This window comes from Vigna angularis, chromosome 8 (assembly GCF_016808095.1).
Source record: "Vigna angularis cultivar LongXiaoDou No.4 chromosome 8, ASM1680809v1, whole genome shotgun sequence".
Classification (NCBI taxonomy): Eukaryota; Viridiplantae; Streptophyta; class Magnoliopsida; order Fabales; family Fabaceae; genus Vigna; species Vigna angularis.
The window spans coordinates 34,860,630-34,884,979 of NC_068977.1; the positions used below are offsets into that span (position 1 = coordinate 34,860,630).

The 24,350-nt window shown below is 33.9% G+C and overlaps 2 protein-coding genes and 1 long non-coding RNA gene across 8 annotated transcripts; 1 reads left to right on the forward strand and 2 right to left on the reverse strand.

Moving 5' to 3' along the window:
• Window positions 1-1,472: 1,472 nt before the first annotated feature.
• LOC128193625 (uncharacterized) lies at window positions 1,473-2,252 on the reverse strand. Its single transcript, XR_008244985.1, has 2 exons — window positions 1,730-2,252; window positions 1,473-1,575 (listed from the first exon to the last, which is right to left on the reverse strand). It is a non-coding gene; the product is annotated as an uncharacterized LOC128193625 (long non-coding RNA).
• Window positions 2,253-3,004: 752 nt separating this feature from the next.
• Window positions 3,005-7,670, reverse strand: LOC108345556 (uncharacterized). Of its 2 annotated transcripts, XM_017584146.2 has the most exons (6): window positions 7,432-7,670; window positions 7,181-7,313; window positions 5,985-6,088; window positions 5,332-5,476; window positions 5,100-5,240; window positions 3,005-4,934 (listed from the first exon to the last, which is right to left on the reverse strand). In XM_017584146.2, exons 1-6 carry the CDS (start codon window positions 7,470-7,472, stop codon window positions 3,321-3,323), a joined length of 2,178 nt encoding a protein of 725 aa, XP_017439635.1. In that variant the 5' UTR covers window positions 7,473-7,670; the 3' UTR covers window positions 3,005-3,320. The 2 variants fall into 2 exon arrangements, with proteins under 2 accessions (XP_017439635.1, XP_052723519.1); XM_052867559.1 differs by lacking the exon at window positions 5,985-6,088 and having other exon boundaries at window positions 7,432-7,447.
• Window positions 7,671-17,182: 9,512 nt separating this feature from the next.
• LOC108345557 (kinesin-like protein KIN-13B) lies at window positions 17,183-24,019 on the forward strand. 5 transcript variants are annotated; one of them, XR_008244987.1, is made up of 15 exons: window positions 17,183-17,761; window positions 17,864-17,968; window positions 18,425-18,613; window positions 18,737-18,838; window positions 19,553-19,630; window positions 19,722-19,803; window positions 20,357-20,516; window positions 20,593-20,895; window positions 21,115-21,333; window positions 21,412-21,904; window positions 21,984-22,049; window positions 22,124-22,269; window positions 22,829-22,938; window positions 23,262-23,459; window positions 23,747-24,019. XR_008244987.1 is itself a non-coding variant. In XM_017584147.2 (13 exons), the coding sequence occupies exons 1-13, from the start codon at window positions 17,660-17,662 to the stop codon at window positions 22,840-22,842; spliced, it is 2,082 nt and encodes a 693-aa protein (XP_017439636.2). In that variant the 5' UTR covers window positions 17,183-17,659; the 3' UTR covers window positions 22,843-23,128. The 5 variants fall into 5 exon arrangements, 2 of the variants coding, with proteins under 2 accessions (XP_017439636.2, XP_052723520.1); XR_008244986.1 differs by lacking the exon at window positions 23,262-23,459 and having other exon boundaries at window positions 22,124-22,292; window positions 23,747-24,017; XR_008244988.1 differs by lacking the exon at window positions 23,262-23,459 and having other exon boundaries at window positions 23,747-24,017.
• Window positions 24,020-24,350: the final 331 nt, after the last annotated feature.

The window sequence follows — 24,350 nt, forward strand, 5'->3', positions numbered from 1 at the left end:
AGCTAGATGAACATTGCTCCCCAACTCTACTTTTCTGACCTTTGCTACTTGTTTTGTTCTTAAATTTCTCCACCGAACTCCAAATGACTTGATTCTTGTTTTGTTGGAATCTAGACTCAAAGATATTTCCAACAAAACAAGAATCAACTCATTTGGAGTTCGGTGGAGAAAGTTTTGAGGAAAACAACCAGCAAAAGTCAGAGGTGGTAGAAATATATAAAACGTTAACTTTAAGGAATTAACTGCACCTACTCAGGTGTCCAAAAATTATAAATTAGTAGTCATTGGAAAGATATTTGAGTCTAATTTCTAATAAAAAAAGAATCACATCATTTGGAGGTCTGTGGAAAAAGTTATGATTAAAATAGTCAGCAAAGGTCAAAGTTGACAGCATGGGTTATGCACCTCACCTCAATTGGATAAAACCACCTAAATGGACATTTTTATTTTGAAGAAATCAATGACCTAACCTCATTATTGGTGCAGAGAGCTCACCGAATAACATTGGACTCACTCACCCATCTCAAAAAAGGAAAAATTCAACAAAAATAGAGAATGGGGAGCAGTGTTCATCTAGCTGGGGAGTACAGTTGAAGTTTCTGTACAAATTACCCTTTTTCCTCTGGTAATCGATTACACGGGTCTTGTAATCGATTACCCGAGGAAAAAGGGTAATTTGTACAAAAACGTCAACTGTACTCCCCATCTAGATGAACATTGCTCCCCAACTCTGTTTTTCTGACCTTTGCTACTTGTTTTGTTCTTAACTTTCTCCACCAAACTCCAAAAGACTTGATACTTGTTTTGTTGGAATCTAGACTCAAAGAGCTTTCCAACAAAACAAGAATCAACTCATTTGGAGTTCGATGGAGAAAGTTATGAGCAAAACAACCAGCAAAGGTCAGAGGTGGTAGAAATATATAAAATGTTAACTTTAAGGAATTAACTGCACCTACTCAGGTGTCCAAAAATTATAAATTAGTAGTCATTGGAAAGATGTTTGAGTCTACTTTCTAATAAAAAAAGAATCACATCATTTGGAGGTCTGTGGAAAAAGTTATGATTAAAATAGTCAGCAAAGACAAAGTTGACAGCATGGGTTATGCACCTCACCTCAATTGGAGAAAACCACCTATAGGTGTTTGAACCAAGGTAGTTCAAGTTCATGACAATTTTTGCACAACTCGTAGAGGAAGAAGTTATTAACTTCCGCAATCAATTTGATCGACAACCATCTTCTTAGATTACATTTCATTGTATATTGTTATGTATCTTTTCATTTCAAAACTTGTTGTTTCATGAAATGTCATTACGTTTTTTTATTAATGTATCTGCTTTTTAGTATTGGTATAATTTTTCATTACTCAATACCCTTCATTATTTCGTTTATATTTGTTTAATATTGAAGTATTCCAAGTTGAAGTGTTCCATTAATGATCCATCCATAAAACTTTCAAAAGACAGTCATAACGAATCCAAAATATTCTTGGGGAGTGGTTAAGCCACGTCTGGGTAGCACTCTTCAACTTTCGGTACAAAAGGAGATTTTTCTACTGGTAAACGATTACCAGCTCCCTGTAATCGATTACAGCAACATCAATCTTGTGATAACCCAAAAGCAACTTAAGTGACAACCCAAAAGCAAGACACACCAAAAAAATGACGAACAGATGCAAGACCAAAATCCACTCCCCAAAATACGAATACCGAGACACGAAAAAGTTCATACCTTGTTCGAAGAACCATTGTCACCGGACGAACCCATTGCACAAAAAAGGTAACAACTTCCACCAAATCGACACCGAACGAGACAAGGGTAATCTCTAACTCAAAGAAAGAAACTCAATGTCCACAGAGACACCGAACGAGACAAATCCACACCGAACGAGACAAGCATAATCTACAACTCAAATAAACAAACCCAATGTCCACAAAGATTCAAAGGAAAACAATGGTGACAGGGAAGCAGGAGAGAGATGTTCAAAACAAAATGAAACCCTAAAAATGGAGGAAGGAGAACACTGCTATGAAGAGAGAAGTTGAAATGAAATTAAAATCCCCAAAATGGAGAGAGAAGACAGTGATAAGGAGAGAAGATAGAGTTCGAAAACGAAGAGGGCAGTTTCGGAATCCAAACTTCAACCCATTTCAAATCAGATTTTAAATTAAAAAAAAGCATTCAAATTCGACCAATTAAAACTTGATACGTGGCGTTGTCAAATTTTTGTCAAATTGGCGTTGTTGGAATATCGCGATCCTTTGTTAAAATACAAAATTAATTTGTTAATAATTTTATTTCTATAAAAGTTGTCATGTCATAAAGCATATTTCTTTTTTATCTGTGAAGTGAGTAATCGCAGTTAGGCCTTACAACCTCTGACAATGTCAGATTGATCTTTGTAGTGTTACTGTCAACTTTTCACCTTGAGATGAGAAGCTTACGTTGGGATATGTTTACCTTATTTCGCATTATAATGACGTAAAACCCGCACAAATCATTGAGAATAGTTTCAATTGGGCCGGTAAGATGAAATCCTTCCTCAAACAGGGCCTGGGCCCGTTAAGTTGTAGCGTTGGGTATTGCTTCCTGAACCTCATAATCAGTAACTGCACCCCCTACAATACTATGAAAAGACTCACATACGCTCTTCACCTTTGCATCACATCACAGCACCACTCTCTTCTCTATTATCTTAAATAAAATCCTCTTAAATTCACTCTAGTTTTTACTTATTTTCATTTATTCTACTTTTCTGATTTCTGTTTCTAGTTAACCTGGTTAATCTTGTTTTGATGTACGTCGTTGTAAAACACCCTTAAATATAAGAGAAATAACTCTACTACCACACTTCCACCACATTGACCATTTCACTTTTCTTTTTCCATAAATAAATATAACCACTGCAACAAAAGTAATACCGTAATAGTGATATTCTTTCAACGAAATTCATATAACAATATATATATGTATATATGGTAAAGTAAACTTTGACACAAAACCACATATCTCAACTTTTACTCCACTCAACAAAATAGGAATACCATTTTCTGCTGTTACAAACACAATAAGTTAACAAAGTCGAACGAACTTTGTGCATAACCATCATTAGAAAAACTTATGACAACACAGAAATTGTCAGCAACAAAGGAACGGCCATGGCTGATCAATAATATGGCTCTCGCGCGGTCAACACTTGAAAATTAAAACACCACAGTAGGTGCAGTCTTCAACATTACCCATGGTACGTGAGATTGATGCACGATGTTCATAATCACTGCAATCATGGTAGGCGAGTACTTACTCATCATGATTCTATCATTTATGTTCCTCTCAAGGCTGCAATCCTAGCAGCTAAATCATCACAGTCAGGTAAGTTGGGATGTACATGGCGAGCTTCGTTCGATCTCTCAGGCTGAAACGAAGCAGCACGAGCAAATACCTTTTTAACTTCAACAGCTTCTGTTTGATCACGGGGAAGTGAAACTGATCTTGGTGGACGAGTAACCATCTCTGGTGTCTCATCAGGTCCCTCCCTGCTTCCATCCTTTTCTATTTGATGTGCATGGCGACTTCGAGACTTTCTTCTAGCTTTTTCAGGCACATTGATGGATGGCTTTTTGCTGTAATGAATCAGTAATCTATCTATTATCCTTTCCTCTTCATCATTTTTGTGCCGCTCATCATCAAACAGAATTTGCAGGCCACGTTTTTCTTCATCTCTTCTCCTGCTCCTATGTTTTCTCACAACTTCGGCATCTTCACTACTGGCGTCATCGTAAATGGATGATCTTGATTTTGAGTGCTTCCGTCTCGAAGATTTTTGTTTTAGAACAACGACTTCTGTAGCATCTTCCTGAACAAAGCGTTCTTTTTCATGACCATGTTTACTCGGTCTTGCAGCAGCATGTCTAATCGCCTGCAAATCCCGTTCAGAATCATCCAAGCCTGATTGGATCCTGTGCATTGTAGGAGCAGCATCAAACTTTTCATGTACCAATGGGTAAGCAGGGATGCCATTACTGTCAATATTAGATGGAACTGAATTGGTTCCATGCGTTCGGTTCTTCACTTTTGAATTAGGTTTTACATATGGAGGTGGGATGGCAAAGGGCTTTACCCTAGGAGTGTCATCATTTTGAGTTTTTCTCTCAGAGTTATCAACAACAGGTGGGCCACCATCATTAACAGCAAATGGCTCATTTGTATTGTTCTTGGAACGAGATCCTGCATGACCAGGAGATTTCCTAGCAGTGACAGCGTCCTGATTTTCTTTTACACGTCTAGCACTCCCCCAACCATGCTGATTGGAACCACCTTCAAATTGTTCCTCTCTTGGATAAGCAGGTGGGATGGCATTATTGAAGGGGGGCTTTACCTGAGGAGTTTCATCCTTTTGGCCTTTTCTCTCCGAGTTATCAACATCAAGTATGCCACCATTCTTTGAAATAAATCGTGCATGAACAGGAGATTTCCTAGCAGTCTTAGTGTCCTGCCTTTCTTTTACTTGCCTAGCATTCCCCCAACCATCATGCAGATTGGAACCACCTTCAATTTGTTTCTCTTTTGTATCCTTGGAAGAACTTCCAATTGGTTTTAGCATACTACCCTCCTTCCAATACCCTCCTGTATCACGGGTCTTAGAAGTAAGCTCTTCTCTTCCAGGTAATGGACTGCCATGGTTATCCCTTTTCAAATTGACTTCATCATAACTGCTTAGTGGCTTGAATCCATTTTCAGCATTCGGGAGTTTGGATTTAGAACGAAGATAATCTTCATCTCCTTTTGAGAGAGCTTCCTTTCCATTCTGAAATTTGTGCCTGTCATGAGGATGGTCATGACTTCTTTCAAACTTGACTCCTTTCAGGGTAGCATCGTTACCTTGTAACGGTATGCCGCGATCACTGTTGTGGTTAGACTTAAAATTACTGCGGTCCTGCATTAGCACATATAAAAATAAATCAGTGGAATGTAACTACTATTAAATTTCACATATTCTCAAAAATGACTCCCAACTGCAAAATTAAATACGTGGTGGAAAGTAATTTTACAAGACAATGGCAAAATCAATCCATTTGAGAGCAATGGATGAGGACAGCACCTGTACAGAAACAGAGTATTTTGACATCCTCTGTTCAAAAGCTTTGGAATCCCATTTTATTGAGAACTCTGAAGTAATATCCTGCATCAATTGAACCTTTTTCTCCAACGTAGCAGACTTCGAATTCAAATTTGTAGCAAACTGATAATCGGCAATTTAATGCATTAGTTCAAGAGTAAGTCATAAATATGTAACATTCTCAAGAAATAAAAAAAAGGTGTGATGAAGTAACCTCTTGATTGACGTAACATTCTAAGGAACTTTCATATCTATCCTGAAATATTTGTCTAAGTTCCCGTAACTCTGGTAGATCAGAAAATCTTGCTGCTGCAAACATCAGAGATGATATGGCCTCCCTGAGCTCCTCCGGGCATCCACTGCAAAAGACATGAGGAAATGTATGAAATGGTTGCGTGAACATAAGAATATTTAGACACTACAAGTGTCCAAACAAGCATAACAATGTAAAAAAGAAAAGTTCAACAACAGGAACAGAAACCATTTGAGAACAATATTCTCAGTATTCCCACTCTTTAATAAAATATATTTTGGCCAATAATCTATAATAAAAACCACTCTTTAATATTTTCTGAGTAATAAATAGTAACATTGAATGGGAAACCACAGGACATCAAACTAAAAAAAGAAAATGTTAATAGACATTCAATTCTCATGGGTTCACATTGAGAAAATAAGGTAAAAGACCACAATTTAAGAAATACATGGTCTTGACTGATTATTTCTTTCAAGTAATCACCAAATAGAAATCAATATAACAGACACATCAAGCCTAGCATGTTGTCTTTATAACCTACTAGCATGGTTCAAAAGGAAAAAAAAGTCACATTAATATCTAACACATCAGTCATTATAATAGATCCATACCTCACTTTTTGCAGCACTGAGAGATGCTTCAACACAAATTCACAAGATTGTTCAATAAAATCATAACAAGATGATAAAGTCAACTCAACAAAGAGTCCTTCAGCCTGTATAAACACCCCACAAGTAGGATAGAACATAAAGAATAATTATTATGTTGCAATGACAATAATCATGGGTACATGCAAAACACTTTGTAAATCCTGAATTCCCTTTAAATTAAACAATAAGATAGTAGGTATGATTCATCATTCGCATTCCTTTAAAAAAACACACACACACAATTGAAAAACAGTTCTAGCAAGTCATCTCAATCAAGTTATATTCTAACAATGTCTCAATGTGCTGCAAAACATTATCAGAATCCATTAAGCACCTTAGGAGGTTAGATTCCAACAACTCCCCTCCCCACTCAAAGTACAAACTTCTTTTGAGAAATCTGTATGTAACTTTTTTATACACTAATAGTAGCTTAATTATCAACTCCTATATATTATATTTGATTCTTCATTCTTGATTATTGAGATTGAGCATTTATCTAATATCTCAATACATCCTCTTTTTCTCAATACATAACGAGGTTTTCAGCATATCATGTATCTTATAATTTTTATCATTTTTATTTCCTTCCAAATATTTTTGCTTAAGTTTACCTAATTATCTCAATACACCACTTTTCTCCATATATCTCGCGGCTATCTGAATATCATGTACCTTGTACTTTTATCATTTGTATTTTCCTCCCAAATATTACTTGCCTAAATTTAGTCAATCCTTATCCCGTTGTTCATACCAAAACTTTCTACACTAATTAATCTATATTTCATACATTTGAATTGGACACACGTTAAATTAGTAATTGATCATACAATTTATTCCTCATTTTGTAATTAATTCCAATAAAATAAAATAAAGCTTTTAAGCATTGATGGATTCAAACTCAAATATTTGGCAGTGGTGATATTTCTCTACATAAACAAATAAATGTATTCTATGTAATTTAACTGTAAATATGCTAGTATGTGTTAAATGATTTTATTCTTTTAATTTTGGTATTTGTTTTCTGGATCCACCCCTATCCTTTTATACTGTTCACAGAATCTGCAACCCGTTTAGACACAGAGATTCAGCAACAGTACAATGAATGATATATTGATTCCAGTGTTACGATGCAACGAACCAAATGAAAACGTAATTACCCTTCCATAAGCATTGACATCCAAACCATTCGCCAGCAGATCAGCGATGTCCTTCGTCAGAAACTTCTCCGTCGCCTTCCTCTTCCGCCTTATCACATCGATCCGATTCTTCGTCAATTTGATCAAGGATTTGCTAAACCAACGAATAAAACAACACAAAACAAAACACGAAGATCACAAACACATTCTCAAGCCGAATCAGTTAATAACTATCAACAAGTAACTAAAGAGAGAAAATCGCAGCGTCGAACCATTTCGGGGAGAATCCTCGACCGAGCAGGCCGTCCAACATGCTTAAAGATCGAACTCGGTGACTGGACTCAACGAGCGATTCAACTCCGTAATTCGGAATGCGAGATTCCGCACTGACGAAACCGCGTTCACGTTTTCGCCGCCGAGAGCAATAGCACAGAGCTGTAGTGGAAAGAGGTTGAAGAAGTGGGAAGGAAGAAGAAAAAGTGCTAGAGAAGATGGACAAAAAAGGCCAATTTTAAGACTTGTTAAGTACGATAATGACCTTTACTTTTGGTATTAGTTTTTAACAAACATTAAAAACTCACTCTTTTTATTAATGTCCTTTACCTTATATTGCCAATATTTTTTTACTAATTAAGAAAATTCAGGAGACGGAGAGATTTTTATATATTTATTATCATCTCCGTGGTATTTTTTTTATAATTGTAATTTTTTCATGATATTTTTAATAAAAAATACTTTACAAGTAATTTAAAATTATTGTAATCCATTGATATTTTTAATGATTTTCTTGATGTTACATCAATTATAAAAAAAATACATACCAAGTTTCTTGTAGTGATACATTTTTTAAAACATCATATTTTTTTTATTAATAATGCTTTAAATAAACTTTTTTCGACAAAATTGTTTTTAGAGGAGAATTTATGTTTTTATTTGAAGAAAAAATTGATATAAAAATATGAAGAAATTCGATCTGCGAGTATGTTTTTCCACTTTTTATCTGCGGGAAGTATTTTTCAGAAAGTTAATTAATTGGTTTTAAGCCAACTTTTTTACTAACTAATTACCAAAATCCAAACCATTGTTTTAATAAAAATCATTTATTCAAATTAATTCGTAAATTTTGTACACGTTATTAGGATTTTTTTTAATTATTAGTCTTCAAAGAAAACGTGAAAAGGAAAAAAACTTATTATAAATAAATTTATTAGCTATTTTAAAGGTCATGATAACAATGATTTCCCATCAAACTCTTTTGTTAACGGATGATGTTAAAGTTGCCACAGCAGATAACAAAAAAAAATGATGAAGCGTGATAATGATGTTGACCGTTGATTTGTTGACTTGTGAGTGTTGAGGCGTGACGAACGGAGAGGATGTAAAGTGATGGGAATCGATGAGAATCTTTACGCTGAGCTGGATCGCATTAACGGCTAACGGGGTTTCTTATTCGGTTGGACCAAACGCAATATAGGTTCATTCAGTGTTTAAGTGGATGTGGTAGGTTCTAACCACCGTTATAACGTTGACGGTTTTAACATCAAAAGGACGTATTGTACAAGGAGATGGTCTTAACGAAATCAACCGAGTTTAATTCTATTATTCTTATGAATTATAAATTGGGTAAATTCAATTTATTCATTAATTAAGCTATTAAATTTTTTATTTTTTTTATTTTAATTCGTTATGCAAATAAACATTCATGTTTAATTAAGAAAATTAACTTCTTTAGTAAATTAAAAAGACACAATAAATAGTAGCAAAATCCCAAGAGATAACAAGTATCAAATAATAAATAATTATCTGTGAATAAATAATAAGCATTTAAATCAAGTATTCTCATCTTTATTATCTATTCAATAGTAAATAATCAACATTTAAATCAAAATTCATGTAAAGTTATTTAATTACCGTGATACACGTAAATAAAGATATGAATAACATAATTTGAACTTTAAAAAATTAAATTGTTTATCCTTTTTTAACTAACCGATGTGTGAATTTAATTGTTTCTTTTTTTAGTTTAGTTGAACTTCGACGTGGGCCACATGCGATCAACTATTACTAAGTAATTATAAAATGCTAAAAGCTTATTTTGGTTTTTGTAAAAAAATTAATTATATTTTTAATTTTTATTTAGTTCAATCTATCTTTTTAGATTTTAAAATTATTCAATTTGGTTATTTTTTTAGATAGTAGTTAAATTTTTGTTAAAATTTATACATCAAATTATCTTATCTAAAAAAACTTAAATATTCAAATTAGATGTATAAATTGATGGAGTAATTTGATGAAAATAATATTTTTAAATTTAATTAAATAAAAATAAAAAATCTAATATATTTGTTTATAGAAGTTATAGGATCAAAATAAGATTTATAAAAAGAAGCAAGAAGTGTTGGTAAAAGTAAAGAACAAATAAATTAAAGAATGAAATATTTGAACAGGCCACATGCAATGCATTATGATTCGAATATTAATCGAATGGATCAATGTCACTGTTTCTTTCGTAACATTAAAAAAATGAATATATTTTTTAATCTAACATTCAACAAACAATAAATTTAACTAAAATATATATTTTATTTCTTAATTCTGATAAAATAGACGTAATTTAATATCACAAAATTAATTTATAACATAAAATTTACATCTATTTATATATATATATATATATATATATATATATATATATATATATATATATATATATATATATATTAATAATTAATTTTACGTATCAATGCAATCTAAGTGTGTGCTTAAAAACATGAAACATGTTTCATGTGAAAAATAGAAATAATTGAAAAATATATCTATTTTGCATATAAATCACAAATTCCAATTCCACCTTGTTAACACGATATTGAAAGAAGAAATTACAATAATTAAACTTTCAAGTCGCCAAAACCTGAAACACACATTATTAAGTAAAGATAAACAAATTAAAGGAAAAAGTTTATAAAGTAATATAAATTTAAAAACAAAAACATAACATTGAAATAATGGCATAAAAATGAACATTTGGTAATTTATCAACAGTCTGAAATTTTCCTGACACCGCAAATATTGTTAAACTATGTTAACAAAACCTTTTTCATCAATATAAAGTAGACCACAGAATATAGAGACCTATTTCTAATAAAAAAATCATGATTATTAAGAATGTTTCGGGTATAAGGTTGAAGTCTCATACTCAAAATATTCAAGATTGTGTTGAGGACCGCACGAGCTCGTTGAAGATCGGACGGACTCCCTAGTCATCCTGGTATTCCAAGTTAAGTTGTTCGCTCTCCCTTTTCCTTCTTCAAATTAGGCGAGCAAGCACCTGTCAAAGACATTCTGACGCTCAAGTTAGTAATGTAACTAAGGGATTGACACAACAAGTAATGCATGTATATTGTGCATCCTAATTGTAAAGTCATACCTGAACCTTTATTTATACAAGTTGGTGATGGGCCTTTACTTTTCGCTGGCCTAATGACGGTCCAATCACACCTTAATATGCATTAGGAGCTTAATGAGTTATTATCGTTTATAACCTAATCATGCGATTGGACGGGATGGTCAGTCTGAACGATCGACTCAGTGGTCAACCACTCAATCTGGTGGTCGGTCAAATGGTTGATCGACTTGGATGATCAGCCTGGTGATCGATCACTTGATCTGGTAGTCAGTCAGCTGAGTGATCGACCTGGTGATTGGTCTGGGTGATCGTTCTGAATTGTCGTCCCTCGTCTGCTACTGTCCAGGAGACCGTAGGGTATTATATGTAAATTAGAAAATGACTCTAGTGCATTGAAATATAATAATACACCACATTGAGTATAATTAAATATAACACCACATTGAGTATAATTAAATATAAGTACAATGTACCAACATTAGCTAGTTAACGAGGTTCCCTTTAAAACTATCTATAATCAGATAACAAATATATCCATTTAGAAAACATTCCCTGAACCAGGCTCCGCGATCTGACATCAACCCAGAATATTTATAGCTTAAGTAATATTTAAAAAAATATATAATTAAATATGCTTTTAGTTCAAAATTAAAATTAGTTTTTTTTTAATTTAATCTTTTTAATTATGATTAATTTTATTTGATATTTCAAAAGTATTTTATCATAATATTTAACTTGTTTATCTTATTGAATACATTTTTTCTTTAATAACAGTTAAAAGATAAGTTCAAAATTTTAAATAAATTTTAAAAAATTTAGTTAAAAAAACTAAATATAAAGATGATAAACTAAATTAGTCAAAAACTTTAAAAAAATGATTAATTCTAATTTTCATTAAAAATTAATAGGTCAAAAATATATTTAATTCAGGAAAATGGAATAAGTTAATAAATGTTTTTAATTGTTATGAAATAAAATAATATATATATATATATATAATATAAAAATTAAAAATATACAATTTATTTTCTTAAAATAAAAAGAAAAAATATTTTCATAGCAGGTAATTGAACTAGAATGCAATTCTGGAATTAAAATTCAAGAGACATTTATTTGTACTTTTTTATAGTTTAATAATTAAAATTTGTCGTTTTATTACTAAAAAGTGAAAATGAGAACAAAAGTAATACATAAGTATCATTACATTAATGGAGTACGCTTTCTGGAATAAAACAGGTGCACTTTAACTTTCCACTCCATTTCTAATTGCAATCCCATAATAGAATAAAGAGATTAAAATGTATTCTTTCCACAGTACTACGCCACTTTCAATGTATCTGTATCATGATCGCTACAAAGGAAAAACCATTTAAAAAAAAAAAACAAGAGAGAATACTTTGTGTCAGGACCCGTAAATTCCATACGAGGGTAAGCCAGGTATAGGCGTAAGGGATTTAAAATTCAGAAATGGAAAATAGGTGTGGACAGTCAAGTAGATGATCGGTTTTTTACGGTAATATATAAATTAAATTTTCAGATTTTCGTGTTACTTTCCTGCATGCATCTTCTTCTCCACAAGCTCTGAGTTTCAGTTTTCTCCTCCTTTTCTCTAAATTTCTTCTCCTTCTCTCTATAAATTTTTACCTTTTCCTTCTCCCGATCATCATTCAGGCAACACCTAAGTATTCTTGGTGTCAAGCTCTCTCTTTTAAGCCGATCAAGTTACTGTTTTGGAGTTGTTGTTGGAGGTTATAGAAGTTATTGGCAGTGTAGGCAATACTGTGGAAGCATATAAGTTTTCTGGGTTTCGAGGTAAGGGAGCCAGTAATTTAATTATGTTTTTTTGTGCTTGTGTTTGGAATCTCTGTTTGAACGGTTGCATGTATGAACAATTGTATGTTTGATTGAACTGTATGAAATATTCTGTATTTGAGCGAAACCTGTGAGGTGGTTGATAGGTTCTGCAAGTTTTGTAGAAAATCAAGCGATCGGTATAGAACGATCGGTCTGGTCATGTATTAGGTTTAAACAGTATTTAGCTTCGTAGTGATAATATAATTAAGTGTGGTTAGTTAATATCGACGTTCGGTTTTAAAGGTATTCGTTTTGATCTCGGCAGTCTTAGGGTAGGTATTTATCTTTTAATAATAGTCATAATATGTTAGCGCTCGTCCTTGGTAGTATTCGGTTTGTATTGGTGATCGGTCTCTTAAGAGTTTTACTTTGAGGATCCTTAGTTAATGACCGATCTGTCTTGTATTGATATTTAGGTGAATATAGCAGTCGGTCTAGACATAACAATTGAATGTAAACAACGTTCGGTCTGAGATAACTTTTAATTGTTATTAATCGTTCAGATACATACTGACTCAGTAGTGTTCGGTCTTGTACTAAGCGCTCGATCTCAGTAGTGCTCGGTCTTGTACTGAGCGCTCGATCTCAGTAGTGCTCGGTCTTGTACTAAGCGCTTGGCCTCAGTGGTGTTCGGTCTATTACTAAGCGCTCGGCCTCAGTGGTGCTCGGTTTTGTACTAGCACTCGGTCTGTATTGGTGTTAGGTCTAAATTCTAAGTGTTAGTCCTAAGTTGATAGTGTTGAGCCATAGCCAATAGTGATCGGTCTAAGGCAATAGTATTTGGTTGTTTTAGTGTTTGACCCTAAAATCGTGTTCGGCTCATGCTTGAGTCTTGTTCTTTAAATGACCGCTCGGTCATGATCTTATGGGTAGTGATTTTTCGTCCGATCTTATTCTTTAAGATTTGTGGATCATTCTGTTCGGTCGTTCTCAAGAGTGGTGTTGTTTTACTGTTCGTTTGGAATTATATAAATGAAGAAGTATGATGGCATTATACTATTATGTGAATTGTATTATATGGATATGAACGAGTGTTCCAAGGAGAAATATCTCAGAAATGGTATTGGAATTGTAAAGTATGAATGTGGTTATTGCTAAGCTGGCGTTTATCCTGATATTTTGTGATTACTCATTCTCACGTAGAGAGGAGTAACTCATGTGTGAGAATGACAGGAGGTCCTAGTCCATAAGTGTAACTTGGGCGAGGTATAACGGACTAACCCCGATGGCAGCTGTTGAGGGCATCCCAGCTACTACACCATCTGGGTGCTAAAACGTCGTAGCTACACAATTTATACAGTCCGGACAATCAGAGTAAAAGTGGTCGGTCATTGTATATATGTGTTCGGTCATTATTGAGAATGTATATTTGGTGGTTGCATGATTTATATGATTGACTTTTACTTACTCTTGTATGTGTTTGAATTATATGTTGTATCGAATTAATTAAATTACTCTAGCTTACCCTACTTTCCTGTCTTGTCTTATGTTTTCCGTTTGGTCGTTTTCTCTATTGCAATGATCATCCTGTGGATGTGAGCAGAAGGTGATGATTGTTCGGTGGAGCAGGCTCTGGAAGATGTTAAACTTGCAGTCTAGTAAGACCGATCGGTCAGCAACTTTAGTGTTTACATTTTTGTAAACCGTTCGATTTATAATATTGATTGTATAACCGATCAGTTTGTTCGTATGTTTTGTATCTTCTTTCTTAAAGTTTTAACTTTATAGTTATTTTAGATAATTGTATTGTTAAAATACTTTAACAGCTCAGGGATAAGTTATCCACTATATTATTAATTGTATTATAATAGCTCTATAGTTTATACTATATTTCGGGAGGTTACACTTTGAAAAAAAGTTATTCAAGAATTTTTTTTTTTGGAAACGAATTCTGTGTGTTCTAAATTTTTTTTTGTAAATAAATCATTTCCCAAGATACTATATAACTTATGAAAAAATATTTTTTGAAAGTTTGTTCTAAAATAACTTGTTTCACAGAATATATAACTTGCGTTTCAGAATTTCATTCCAAAAATCTTACTTTAGAGATTTCGTTATGGGAATCATAGAAATTCAAGAAACCTTGTTTGGACAAATTTCTAAAATATATAATTTTGAAATCACTTTTACAAATGATTATATAAAAATTATAGAGAGTGTTCCCAGAAATTAAGGGGTGCAAGAAGAAAAAGGCCCTTAACCTTTATTGGGCAGAGAGTTGGGCCCAAATTACACAAGCCCAATTATCCAAGAACATGCGGAATCTTCCTAGGCTGGTACTTCCTGCACCTTTTTCTATTTCCTTCACCCCCTAATTTATAAAACATCAGTTTTATGCTTGAGTCAATAGTAAAGTGAACTTTAAGTTTTACTTCCCAATCTGAAAAATATAAAAAATAAGAAAGTGTATGGATTTTTATTACATTTTTTTATGAAGAGTGATTTTGGGAGTAAAACTTTTATGGAGTTGTGGGAAGAAAAAGAGGGAGGTGCAAGAAGAAACATCCTTCATCCTACTTTTCCTAACTTTTTTTCTTGTACCTCTATATTTGTTTTTCATTTTACTCCTTTTTTTTATGTAGATTACACAATCTAACGATTAAAAAGTTTATAGACAGAAGAATTTGGAAGTAAAAAATAATTTATATATTATACAATTTAAAAGATATTTTTCTCTAAAATATTATTTTTAGATTATTTAATTCAGAAGACAAAAACTACCTTAAATTGTACTGTTAAAAAATTATTTAACCTCTGAATTACACAGCTCAAAAATTATTTTTGACTTTTAAATTGTATAATTTGATATTTTTTAATTAAAAAATAACAGTTTTCAGATAATATAATTTTAATATAATTTTTAATTTTTCGATTAAAAAATTAAAGGTTTAATTATTCGGCAGATCCCAATTTTAGATGGAAATCTCAAATTAGTCTTTTCGTCTCAATTGGATTCTTATTTTTGTGAAAATCATCAATTATACCCTTTTCGTTAAATTGAACCTAACGACGTTAATGTATGCTTGACGTGGCACGATGTACTATATTTTTAATTGCGTGGCTAAATGATATGAATTTGGATTATTTTAAAATTAAAAAAATTGAGAAAAATTTGGGATCCTTCTTTTACAACATCATCATCTTCAGCAATTTCATCTCCAAATCCTTACTTGTCTGCTCCATCATATCCTCATCATAATCATCATCCCTTCACCTATTATCCTTATTCCAATATCTTGAATCTCGACCATGTCCTCTAGAGGCATGCCTAAAGTTAAGGACTTTGTTCTTCTATATCCGAGGTACATTTGTAAGAAAATCAGAATCACTATTTAAATCAACACCATCATCACTATTATTACTTATTTATGCAACACCGATTGACCGTCTTTAAAAACCAAAACAAACTAAGCTAAATAAATAACAAGAACAAAATAAACTCTAATGCTGAAGCAACAACAAACATTTGATTATAATAGATGAAACCAAAAACTCAACCTATCATTTCTCTAAATAATCGAGCCCCAGTCAACCAACTGAACAGCCTAAAGTAAACATTGAGCAAGAAAAACTACAGATTCAAAAACCCTCTCCTATTCAAAAACCAAACAAGAAATCGCACTCAAGTTCATGCAAAACACATAATGTTCACTTGCACGGGTGCTCAAGAACACCAAAATCAACAAAGGCATTATGATAAAAAGAAAGAAAGAAAGAAAAGATTCATAAAAAAACAGATTGGTGTCGATCACGGGGACCGCAGGTGCTTATGAGCGACGCCACCCCAAATCCCGATAGATCGTGCGTACAAATCGTGGACTCTACTCTCACTCCAAGCCTCTCCATTCCCGATTGCCTCCGCTATGCCATACCATAACAATGATGCACACACACCGTTTCTGATTCTCTCTCTACCCAACACCACTTACCTGTGTGCTCCTTTTTCTCTAAGAGTCAAACTTCCACACTTTGGTGCGATGAGATGCTGTAGATTTCATGTGGGTACAACATTAAGAGGAGTGTGAAGCAAGCGATGGAAAACGAAGCTTGATTTTCTTGGTGCTTTGGAAAAACAAAAATAGGCGATGAAGGTTGGGCGAAGATGATGATGGTGATTTGGTTTCACAGCGGTGATTTTTGCACGAGTTGTGTTTCTGTGTTGTGCTTGTAGGTGGTGGCTAATGGTGGCATGGTGGACTGAGAGAGGAGATTTTGTGGCAGCAGCACGTGGTGTTGAGAAGGTTGACGGTTGCGACGTGGATGGTTGGTGAGACAATGACGTCGGCTAGGGTCAGTGGTGGCACAAGGAAGGGAAAATAAATTAGGGTTCTGGAAGTGGAAACGAGAATTCCTCTAATTTTTTAATTCAAAGATTAAAAATTACACGTCACAATAATCTAATTACCATATATACCATGCCACGTTATTTAAAATATTACCGTCTGTTACGTAATGACCTTTTAAATGGCGGTTGTCCAATTTAACAACATTTGTTTTAAATTTTTAAAAATTAAGAACCAATTAAAAAATAATAAATAAGAAAAATATTTAAGATTTTAACAAAAGAGATATACGAAAACATTAAACCAAAATTAAAAAATAAATTCAGAAATAAAATAATAGGAAAAAAATTATGAGCTAAAGGACAAAAGCTGTGGGGGTGCAGCCCGCAAGTATATTATGAGCTACATGTACACAAACAGTGGGGCCGTAGTCTCGACAACGTGAAGTCCATTAACTCCTCCGCCCTTTGTCACCTCCACTGTCTTTGACCGCCCCAGAATTCACACACGAGCGTGTAAAATGGCCATACTAAAGCGCGTGGTTGGATATTCAAATTTTCAGGTGGGGCTAACCAAGAATTGCAAAACCGCGGTACAGTGGTACACTTCTTTTTTTCGGAAAAATTAATTGGACTCTCGCACGCGCTCCTCCTCCTCTTCACTGTTGCGGCGTGATGACACGCGCTTCAACTCCGTTTGATAGAGAAAGAGCGCTTCTCCTTTCGAAGTTTCAAACTCTCCTTTCACTTTCTCTCCTCTCAGTACTGTTTGTTTCCCGATATTTTTTCAAAAGGGAAAAGAAAGAGAGAGCAATGGTATCAAGCGTTTGAAGTCGTTTATCTTCGTTTATAGATTAACGAGTCTCTGGTTCCATTTCTCGTATCTCGTGTGCATACTCGTGCTAGAACGAGATATCGATTGCGAAATTTAGAGTGAGTGAGTGTGATTGCGAGAGCGATGCCGCGATCCAATTCCGCCGCACACCACCACCGTCAGAGCTCCGACAACTTCATCCTCGACGCTCATAGAAGCTGGTTACAGTCTTCGACTTTCGCGCAGGTGAGGTTTTCTCTTTCTCGATCATATGATTCCTTTTAAGAAAATTAATTGCTGTGAGAGCTAATTCCTCGGTCTGTGTTCGGAACAAATCGTTTTGTGCAGGAGTTCGGAACTCGATCTTCGAGCTTGAGGAAAATAGACGATGATCGTGTTTTGAGCAGCGGCTTGCTTGATCTGCATTCCTTAGATACCGAGCTTTTACCTGAGGTTTAGTGTTTGTGTTTTGATTGGCTTATTTCGTGTGCTGAAAGAGCTTATAGGTACATGTATGTTTTAAGAAACTTCTCCAAAGTATTTCTAGAGGAAAATAAAGCTAAAATGAACTCATACACAAGCTAACATGTAGAAATTTTGTGGTCTAGTTCCTTTTATAAAGAAACTAACTTGTGCATAAGACGAATCTTATTTTTTTTTCTCTCTTTTAAAAGTCTCTATCGATGAGTTCTTCCAAACAAGCTTGTAATCAAATAGACTTCTTAGCTAAAAAGTTGTGAAGACTAAGTAGAAAGCCTAATATGTTTTAGTTTCATTCGGTTTGAAACGAGCTGAGTTGCTCGAGCGAACATCATGACGTTAGTGTTTATTTGTTGCTAAATTATTTCATTTTGCATGACGACTTGTGTGAACATGCAAGTGACTGGAAATTTATTTGATTCTTAATAGACTTATGGTGATCACAATGGATACTTCACTAATCACACTGTTCGGGGACAGAATTTTGATGACTATGAGTCAATCCTCTCTGGTAACAAACATGTACAAAGGTCTCGGGGATTGCCTGAGAACAATTTTCTGAAAAGTGTCCCAACAGAAAAGGAGAGAGCAAACAATGTTGCCAAGATTAAAGTAGCGGTATGCTTCTTGCCACGTCTTTCGGTTTAGTGCTGAATATGACCTTTTCTTTTATCGATGAGTTAAGGGCTTTAGTTCATTCAACAATTGCGTTTTAGCTAAATGTGCCGAGGTCTGTTGCAGGTCCGGAAGAGACCCCTTAATAAGAAGGAAATAGCAAAGAGAGAAGAAGACATTATTTCTATAGATTCAAATTTTCTCACAGTGCATGAAAGAAAACTCAAGGTTGTCATATTTCATGATGTAAACTCTAGATTGAATCTGTTCTGTTCTGAAACATATTATCAAGTTCAATACAAAGTACTCTAAGCTGCCTTTGCAGCAGTTGGCATGCGTATATTGACATAGAAAGTACTTTTCACAAGCAATTCAGGAGTCAACCAAACTACTGAACATCATGATATAATACTCTGATGCTTTTATGTCTGATACTTCGACATCAAAATTCTACATATGTAATGTCTCGTTCTTTTTACATTCTATTGAAGACTTTTTAGAACATAAATTGCATTTCAATGTTAGGCATGCCTAGTAGAATTTGATAAGTACAAACTTCCTCAAAATATATTGCCAATGATCCTGCCAAATTATTATGAATATTTTGTTCATTTTTTTTGTTGCATCCAAATCCAAAGTAAAGGTATGGGAAAAATGTATTAAAAAATCAAAATAGATTGACTTAGATGGGACAACCTTTCACATCAATGCTTTAAATTTCAATATCAATAATTTCAAAAGTTCTGGTATGTGTCTAAACATTTCAAATAGCATTGGACCTTACAATTACTGTCAAAGAGACAATTACTCGGATCAATAATTTTGTAATTTGTGTTGATAGATTGATATTACAATTTTTCAATCGAAATACTCACTCATAATTGACTTGGATGTTTGGGTATTGTGCCTTTTTCTGTGTTTCCACTTCACCTGTGTCTGTAGGTGGACTTAACAGAATATGTTGAGAAACATGAATTTGTCTTTGATGCTGTGCTGAACGAAGATGTTTCAAATAATGAAGTGAGTATTTGATTTGTTGTGGCTCTTGTGACCATGTTGACTGATTAGTCAATGGTTTCACTATATTCTTTACCGTTTCCTTTTGCTATAGGTATATGCCGAGACTGTGGAGCCAATTGTTCCGCTCATTTTCCAGCGAATAAAAGCAACTTGCTTTGCATACGGTCAAACTGGTAGGGTTTTGTTTATTTCTAATAGAGGAATGTGTCATTGTGCACTAACAATCTAATTATAAAAATTAAAAATACCTCTCTACATTTTGAAATTCAGTATTTTTAGGGAAGGGATGCACTTCCTTCAGTAGTAAATCTTCGATACTTCACTTGTATATGATATGAATTAAACAAATCTGAGTTGAATAGCATAATATTATCTTGATGATGTTACAAACCACATTTTTTATTATGTATTCAATAGTCATAGGCATGTCGTTTCTGAACTCTATAAACTCCATATACCTATTTCTTAGTTGTACCACACCTATTTCCTTAATTTACTTAATTGTTGCCCATATCTTTGTTGAATTAGAATATGCTCCGGATCTCTTGTTTTTGGAGATGAATTTGAATAGGTGTTGGTGTTCTGCTATATATTGTGAATAAGTTTAGCTTATCAGATTATGCATAAAGCAGTTTGGTAAACGCAAGCATTTAATTAGTCTTGATTTTCTCCTATTTCTCCACTACCTGAACATTTTAGCTGATTTGAAATTACTTTATTATATAGGCAGTGGGAAGACATATACTATGCAACCATTGCCTCTCAAAGCTTCACAAGATATTTTAAGATTAATGCACCACACCTACTGGAATCAAGGTTTCCAATTGTTTGTTAGTTTCTTTGAAATATATGGGGGAAAACTTTTTGATCTCCTCAATGATCGAAAGTAAGTCATCATCATGTGAAGTGTAATAAGTATCTAATTTGGGGGTTATTTGCTTGATTAGCTTGTGATTTTGCAGAAAACTTTTCATTAGGGAGGATGGGAAACAACAGGTTTGCATTGTTGGCTTGCAAGAATATAGAGTATCTAAAGTAGAGACAATCAAGGAATTTATTGAGAAAGGAAATGCCACAAGAAGTACTGGCACAACTGGAGCAAATGAGGAATCCTCTCGATCACATGCTATACTTCAGCTTTGCATTAAGAGATCAGCTGATGGGACTGAATCAAAGCCTGCTCGACTTGTGGGCAAACTATCTTTTATAGATCTGGCTGGAAGTGAACGAGGTGCAGATACTACAGATAATGACAAGCAGACTAGGTGGGAATTTTTTTTTATTAATCTTCAATCATATTTTGTTAGCTGAATGCCGATGAAAAAAAAATCATATTTTGTTAGCTGAATGCTGGTATTTCATTTGAGTAACTGGAAGACTTACCAAACAGTTAATGTGTCTATTTCCAGAAGTAATTACGTTAGATTATCTATTTGGTTTAACTAACTATTTTTTTTTTTTTTTTTTTTTATCTTTTATTCCAGGATTGAAGGGGCAGAAATAAATAAAAGCTTACTTGCTCTGAAAGAATGCATTAGAGCTTTGGACAATGACCAAGGGCATATCCCTTTCAGAGGAAGTAAATTGACGGAAGTTCTGCGAGATTCCTTTGTTGGTAATTCGCGCACTGTAATGATATCATGCATTTCACCTAGCTCAGGTTCATGCGAGCATACTCTTAACACGTTAAGATATGCTGACAGGTATGTAGTTTGAAATTTTCTCATAGAGAATGATTGATCTGATATGATTAAATATTCTAATTGGCAATTACATTGTAGAGTGAAGAGCCTGTCAAAAGGAAACAACTCTAGAAGGGATCCTCTTTCTTCCTCAAACCTTAGAGAGTCCACTGTGTTGCCTGGGTCTTCAATTTTAGCTCATGATGATACCTTGGAGGATGAAATAACGTATGTCTCCACTGACAGGAATCGATTTGGTTGGCCCAAACATCCAGAAAGAGAACTCTCTCCTCCAAATAATGTGGACCGTGTTCCAAGTGGTAGAATGGGGGGAAATTTGGCGTCATCTGGGTATTCTAATCCACCAAACGGTCCAAGAGGTGGTCAAAATGACAGAACTGCAAATGAATATGATTACATAGGACCCATATATGAACAAGACAGAACAAGAAAAACGATTAAGAGGGTGGATAACAACCACTTATCTGCTTTTGAAGACAAGAAGAGGATAGAGTCTCGTGTTAATGTTGATGCATCAAATTTTCAGACTACTTATTCTGATCCGGATGATAATTTAAATGCCCTCCTGAAGGTATATTCTTTTGCTAAACTGGCTAACATAATTTAGACCATTAAAGTACTGAATGGTACCTATCTTGTTTGGTAAACAGGAAGAGGAAGATCTAGTAACAGCTCATCGTAGACAGGTGGAGGAAACCATAGACATTGTTAAAGAGGTTTGTATAAATCTCACACCTTTAGTGATTTGCTCAACGTGGTTATACTTTTTAATATTTGTGAATTTATGTAGGAGATGAATTTACTTGTTGAAGCTGACCAACCAGGAAATCAATTGGATGATTATATTTCCAAATTGAATACCATTTTATCACAAAAGGCTACAGGAATCCTTCAATTGCAGACACAGTTGGCTCAATTTCAGAGACGTTTAAACGAGTATAATGTTTTCGTATCTTCTGGTAATTGATGGTGCTGCTGTGGAAATGATTGGTGTGTTGTGGATGAGGAATTCTTCGTGCTCTTAGATTTCGCTTCTATGATTTCATTGCCGTGGTTTGTTTCTCATTTGTTAAAGTGTTGATGTTGACAAGATTATTGTGGATTATGGGGTGCCGAAATAGGAATCAAATATTTGTTCTACACTTGTTTTTGACGGGTCACTGTTGTGACCTGAACTATATATACAAATAGAAATGTATGCCCACATTCTATTTTTACAATGTAAAGTCAAACTACCCTGTTGGGGATTGCTTGTATTTTGCGACTGAAAATCTTCATATATAGATAATATATTTATATATATATATTATCTATATATATATGTATATGTATTTATGTATATATATGTATGTATTTATGTATATGTATGTATGTATACACACGTTCATACTGCTTATTTGCTTCGATTGTGGCATGCTTGTCGTGTCTTGTTCTATATTATTGGTTCAGAGTGTACCCTCTTCTTCCCATTCACGATGATGTGAAACTTGGGCAGGTGCTGTGGAGTGATTCGGGTTAATGAGTAAAGGATAAAGAATGAAGAGTCACAGCAATCCCGTTGAAATGGCTTGATCGTTGTTTCCTTTTGCTGCAGTAGATGTCAAGGTGTGCTTGTCAGAAATTCATTCTTATATGAATTATTATCAGCAGTACAAAATCCCCTCTAGTCATAATCTGTGGGTTGTTTCTTTGTTGCTTTCTTAAAATATTTCCAAGCACACGCTGATAAATCATTTAGTTTGGTACCCTTGTAACTGTGATAATTTCATACGTAACTTGCAAAGTTCCAATTGAATTCCTCATTGTCGATCCCACACATGTCCCCCTCTTGATCACCATTTTCGTGCCTGTCTTTCAAATCACAACGTAGACACAGGTGGTTTGACATGTCAATGTGTCAAAATAATTCATTCATTTTCTCACCATAGGTCCATAGCCCAATAGGGATCTTCTCACTCTCCATGTCCAACATGTTTTCGTCTGTTGCACCTAAACCTTTGGTGATGTGTCATTCTTTGATACTATCATGATACCTAAACATTTAAGCGGCGATATCAATTCTGGTCGACCTTTTATCATTGGAGTCTTCGCCACGTGTTCTATGCAGAAGACACACTGATCCAAAGGTACTCTTGCATTTTCTGCCCTATGAATTTTATTCTGTCATGCCCTATGTTATCAACACCATAACATATTCCTTGATCAATTTAATGTTTTACTAAGTTTTATGTAGAGTTTTATAATAGTCTCGTCAAATATCTAAGGCCTACATTTTATTTTACTATGTTCAGCGTATAATTTCACTACAATAAAACTACGTTTGAAAAATAAAGATAATGTATGGTTAGTATTTTTCCCATCGAGAATGTTATCTTTGTCTGCTACCCTTATCTTGATGAGGACCTTGCTGTAGTTTTGGTGGACAACAGGCATGACATGCTGATTCTAAACCCTACAACGTATTGGACTCTTGCTAATTGCCAAGTGTCTACCGTGCTTTTCAAGCTTCGCCACAAAAGTGAAAACTTTCTCAGATTCTGGTGAATGAATTTCCAAACAGTGCCAATGCCGAAAAGAAAAGCAAAAGGCGTTTGCTTCTTCATCCTTATCAATTTTATGAAACGCCCTTTTTTTCTGCATCCGAAGACTTGAACAGCGGAATTTTCATATCAGTAAAATGCTTTATCTAAGGATAGTGTTTCTTTTGGTTAGAATTCTTAATATAATATATAAATTTATCAAAATATTAAATTTAATAAAAATCAAATTTCATTGAATGTAAGTTTACGTAAATTCACCGAAATATAAATTTTTTATACTGAATATTCAATTAGTTATCAATGCTATAATATAATTAAATATTTTGTTTGCAAAGACTACATGTTTCTCAACATAACCTTAAGTAGGGTACTGAAAACACCCCATCAATAAACAAATAACAAAAACATGGTTAAAACTTTTTTTTTGTAGATATACTTTTCCCAAACCAATGAATTTGGTTCAGATTGAAAATCAAA

Coding starts and splice junctions, on each gene's coding strand:
- LOC108345557 (XM_017584147.2), top strand. CDS start 17,660: ATGCCGCGATCCAATTCCGCCGCACACCACCACCGTCAGAGCTCCGAC. Junction 21,334..21,411: donor ACGTTAAGATATGCTGACAG/GTATGTAGTTTG, acceptor ATTACATTGTAG/AGTGAAGAGCCTGTCAAAAG. Junction 21,905..21,983: donor ATTTAAATGCCCTCCTGAAG/GTATATTCTTTT, acceptor TTTGGTAAACAG/GAAGAGGAAGATCTAGTAAC.
- LOC108345556 (XM_017584146.2), bottom strand. CDS start 7,472: ATGTTGGACGGCCTGCTCGGTCGAGGATTCTCCCCGAAATG. Junction 7,314..7,431: donor CGAGGATTCTCCCCGAAATG/GTTCGACGCTGC, acceptor TCGTTGGTTTAG/CAAATCCTTGATCAAATTGA. Junction 5,241..5,331: donor AATGTTACGTCAATCAAGAG/GTTACTTCATCA, acceptor GCCGATTATCAG/TTTGCTACAAATTTGAATTC.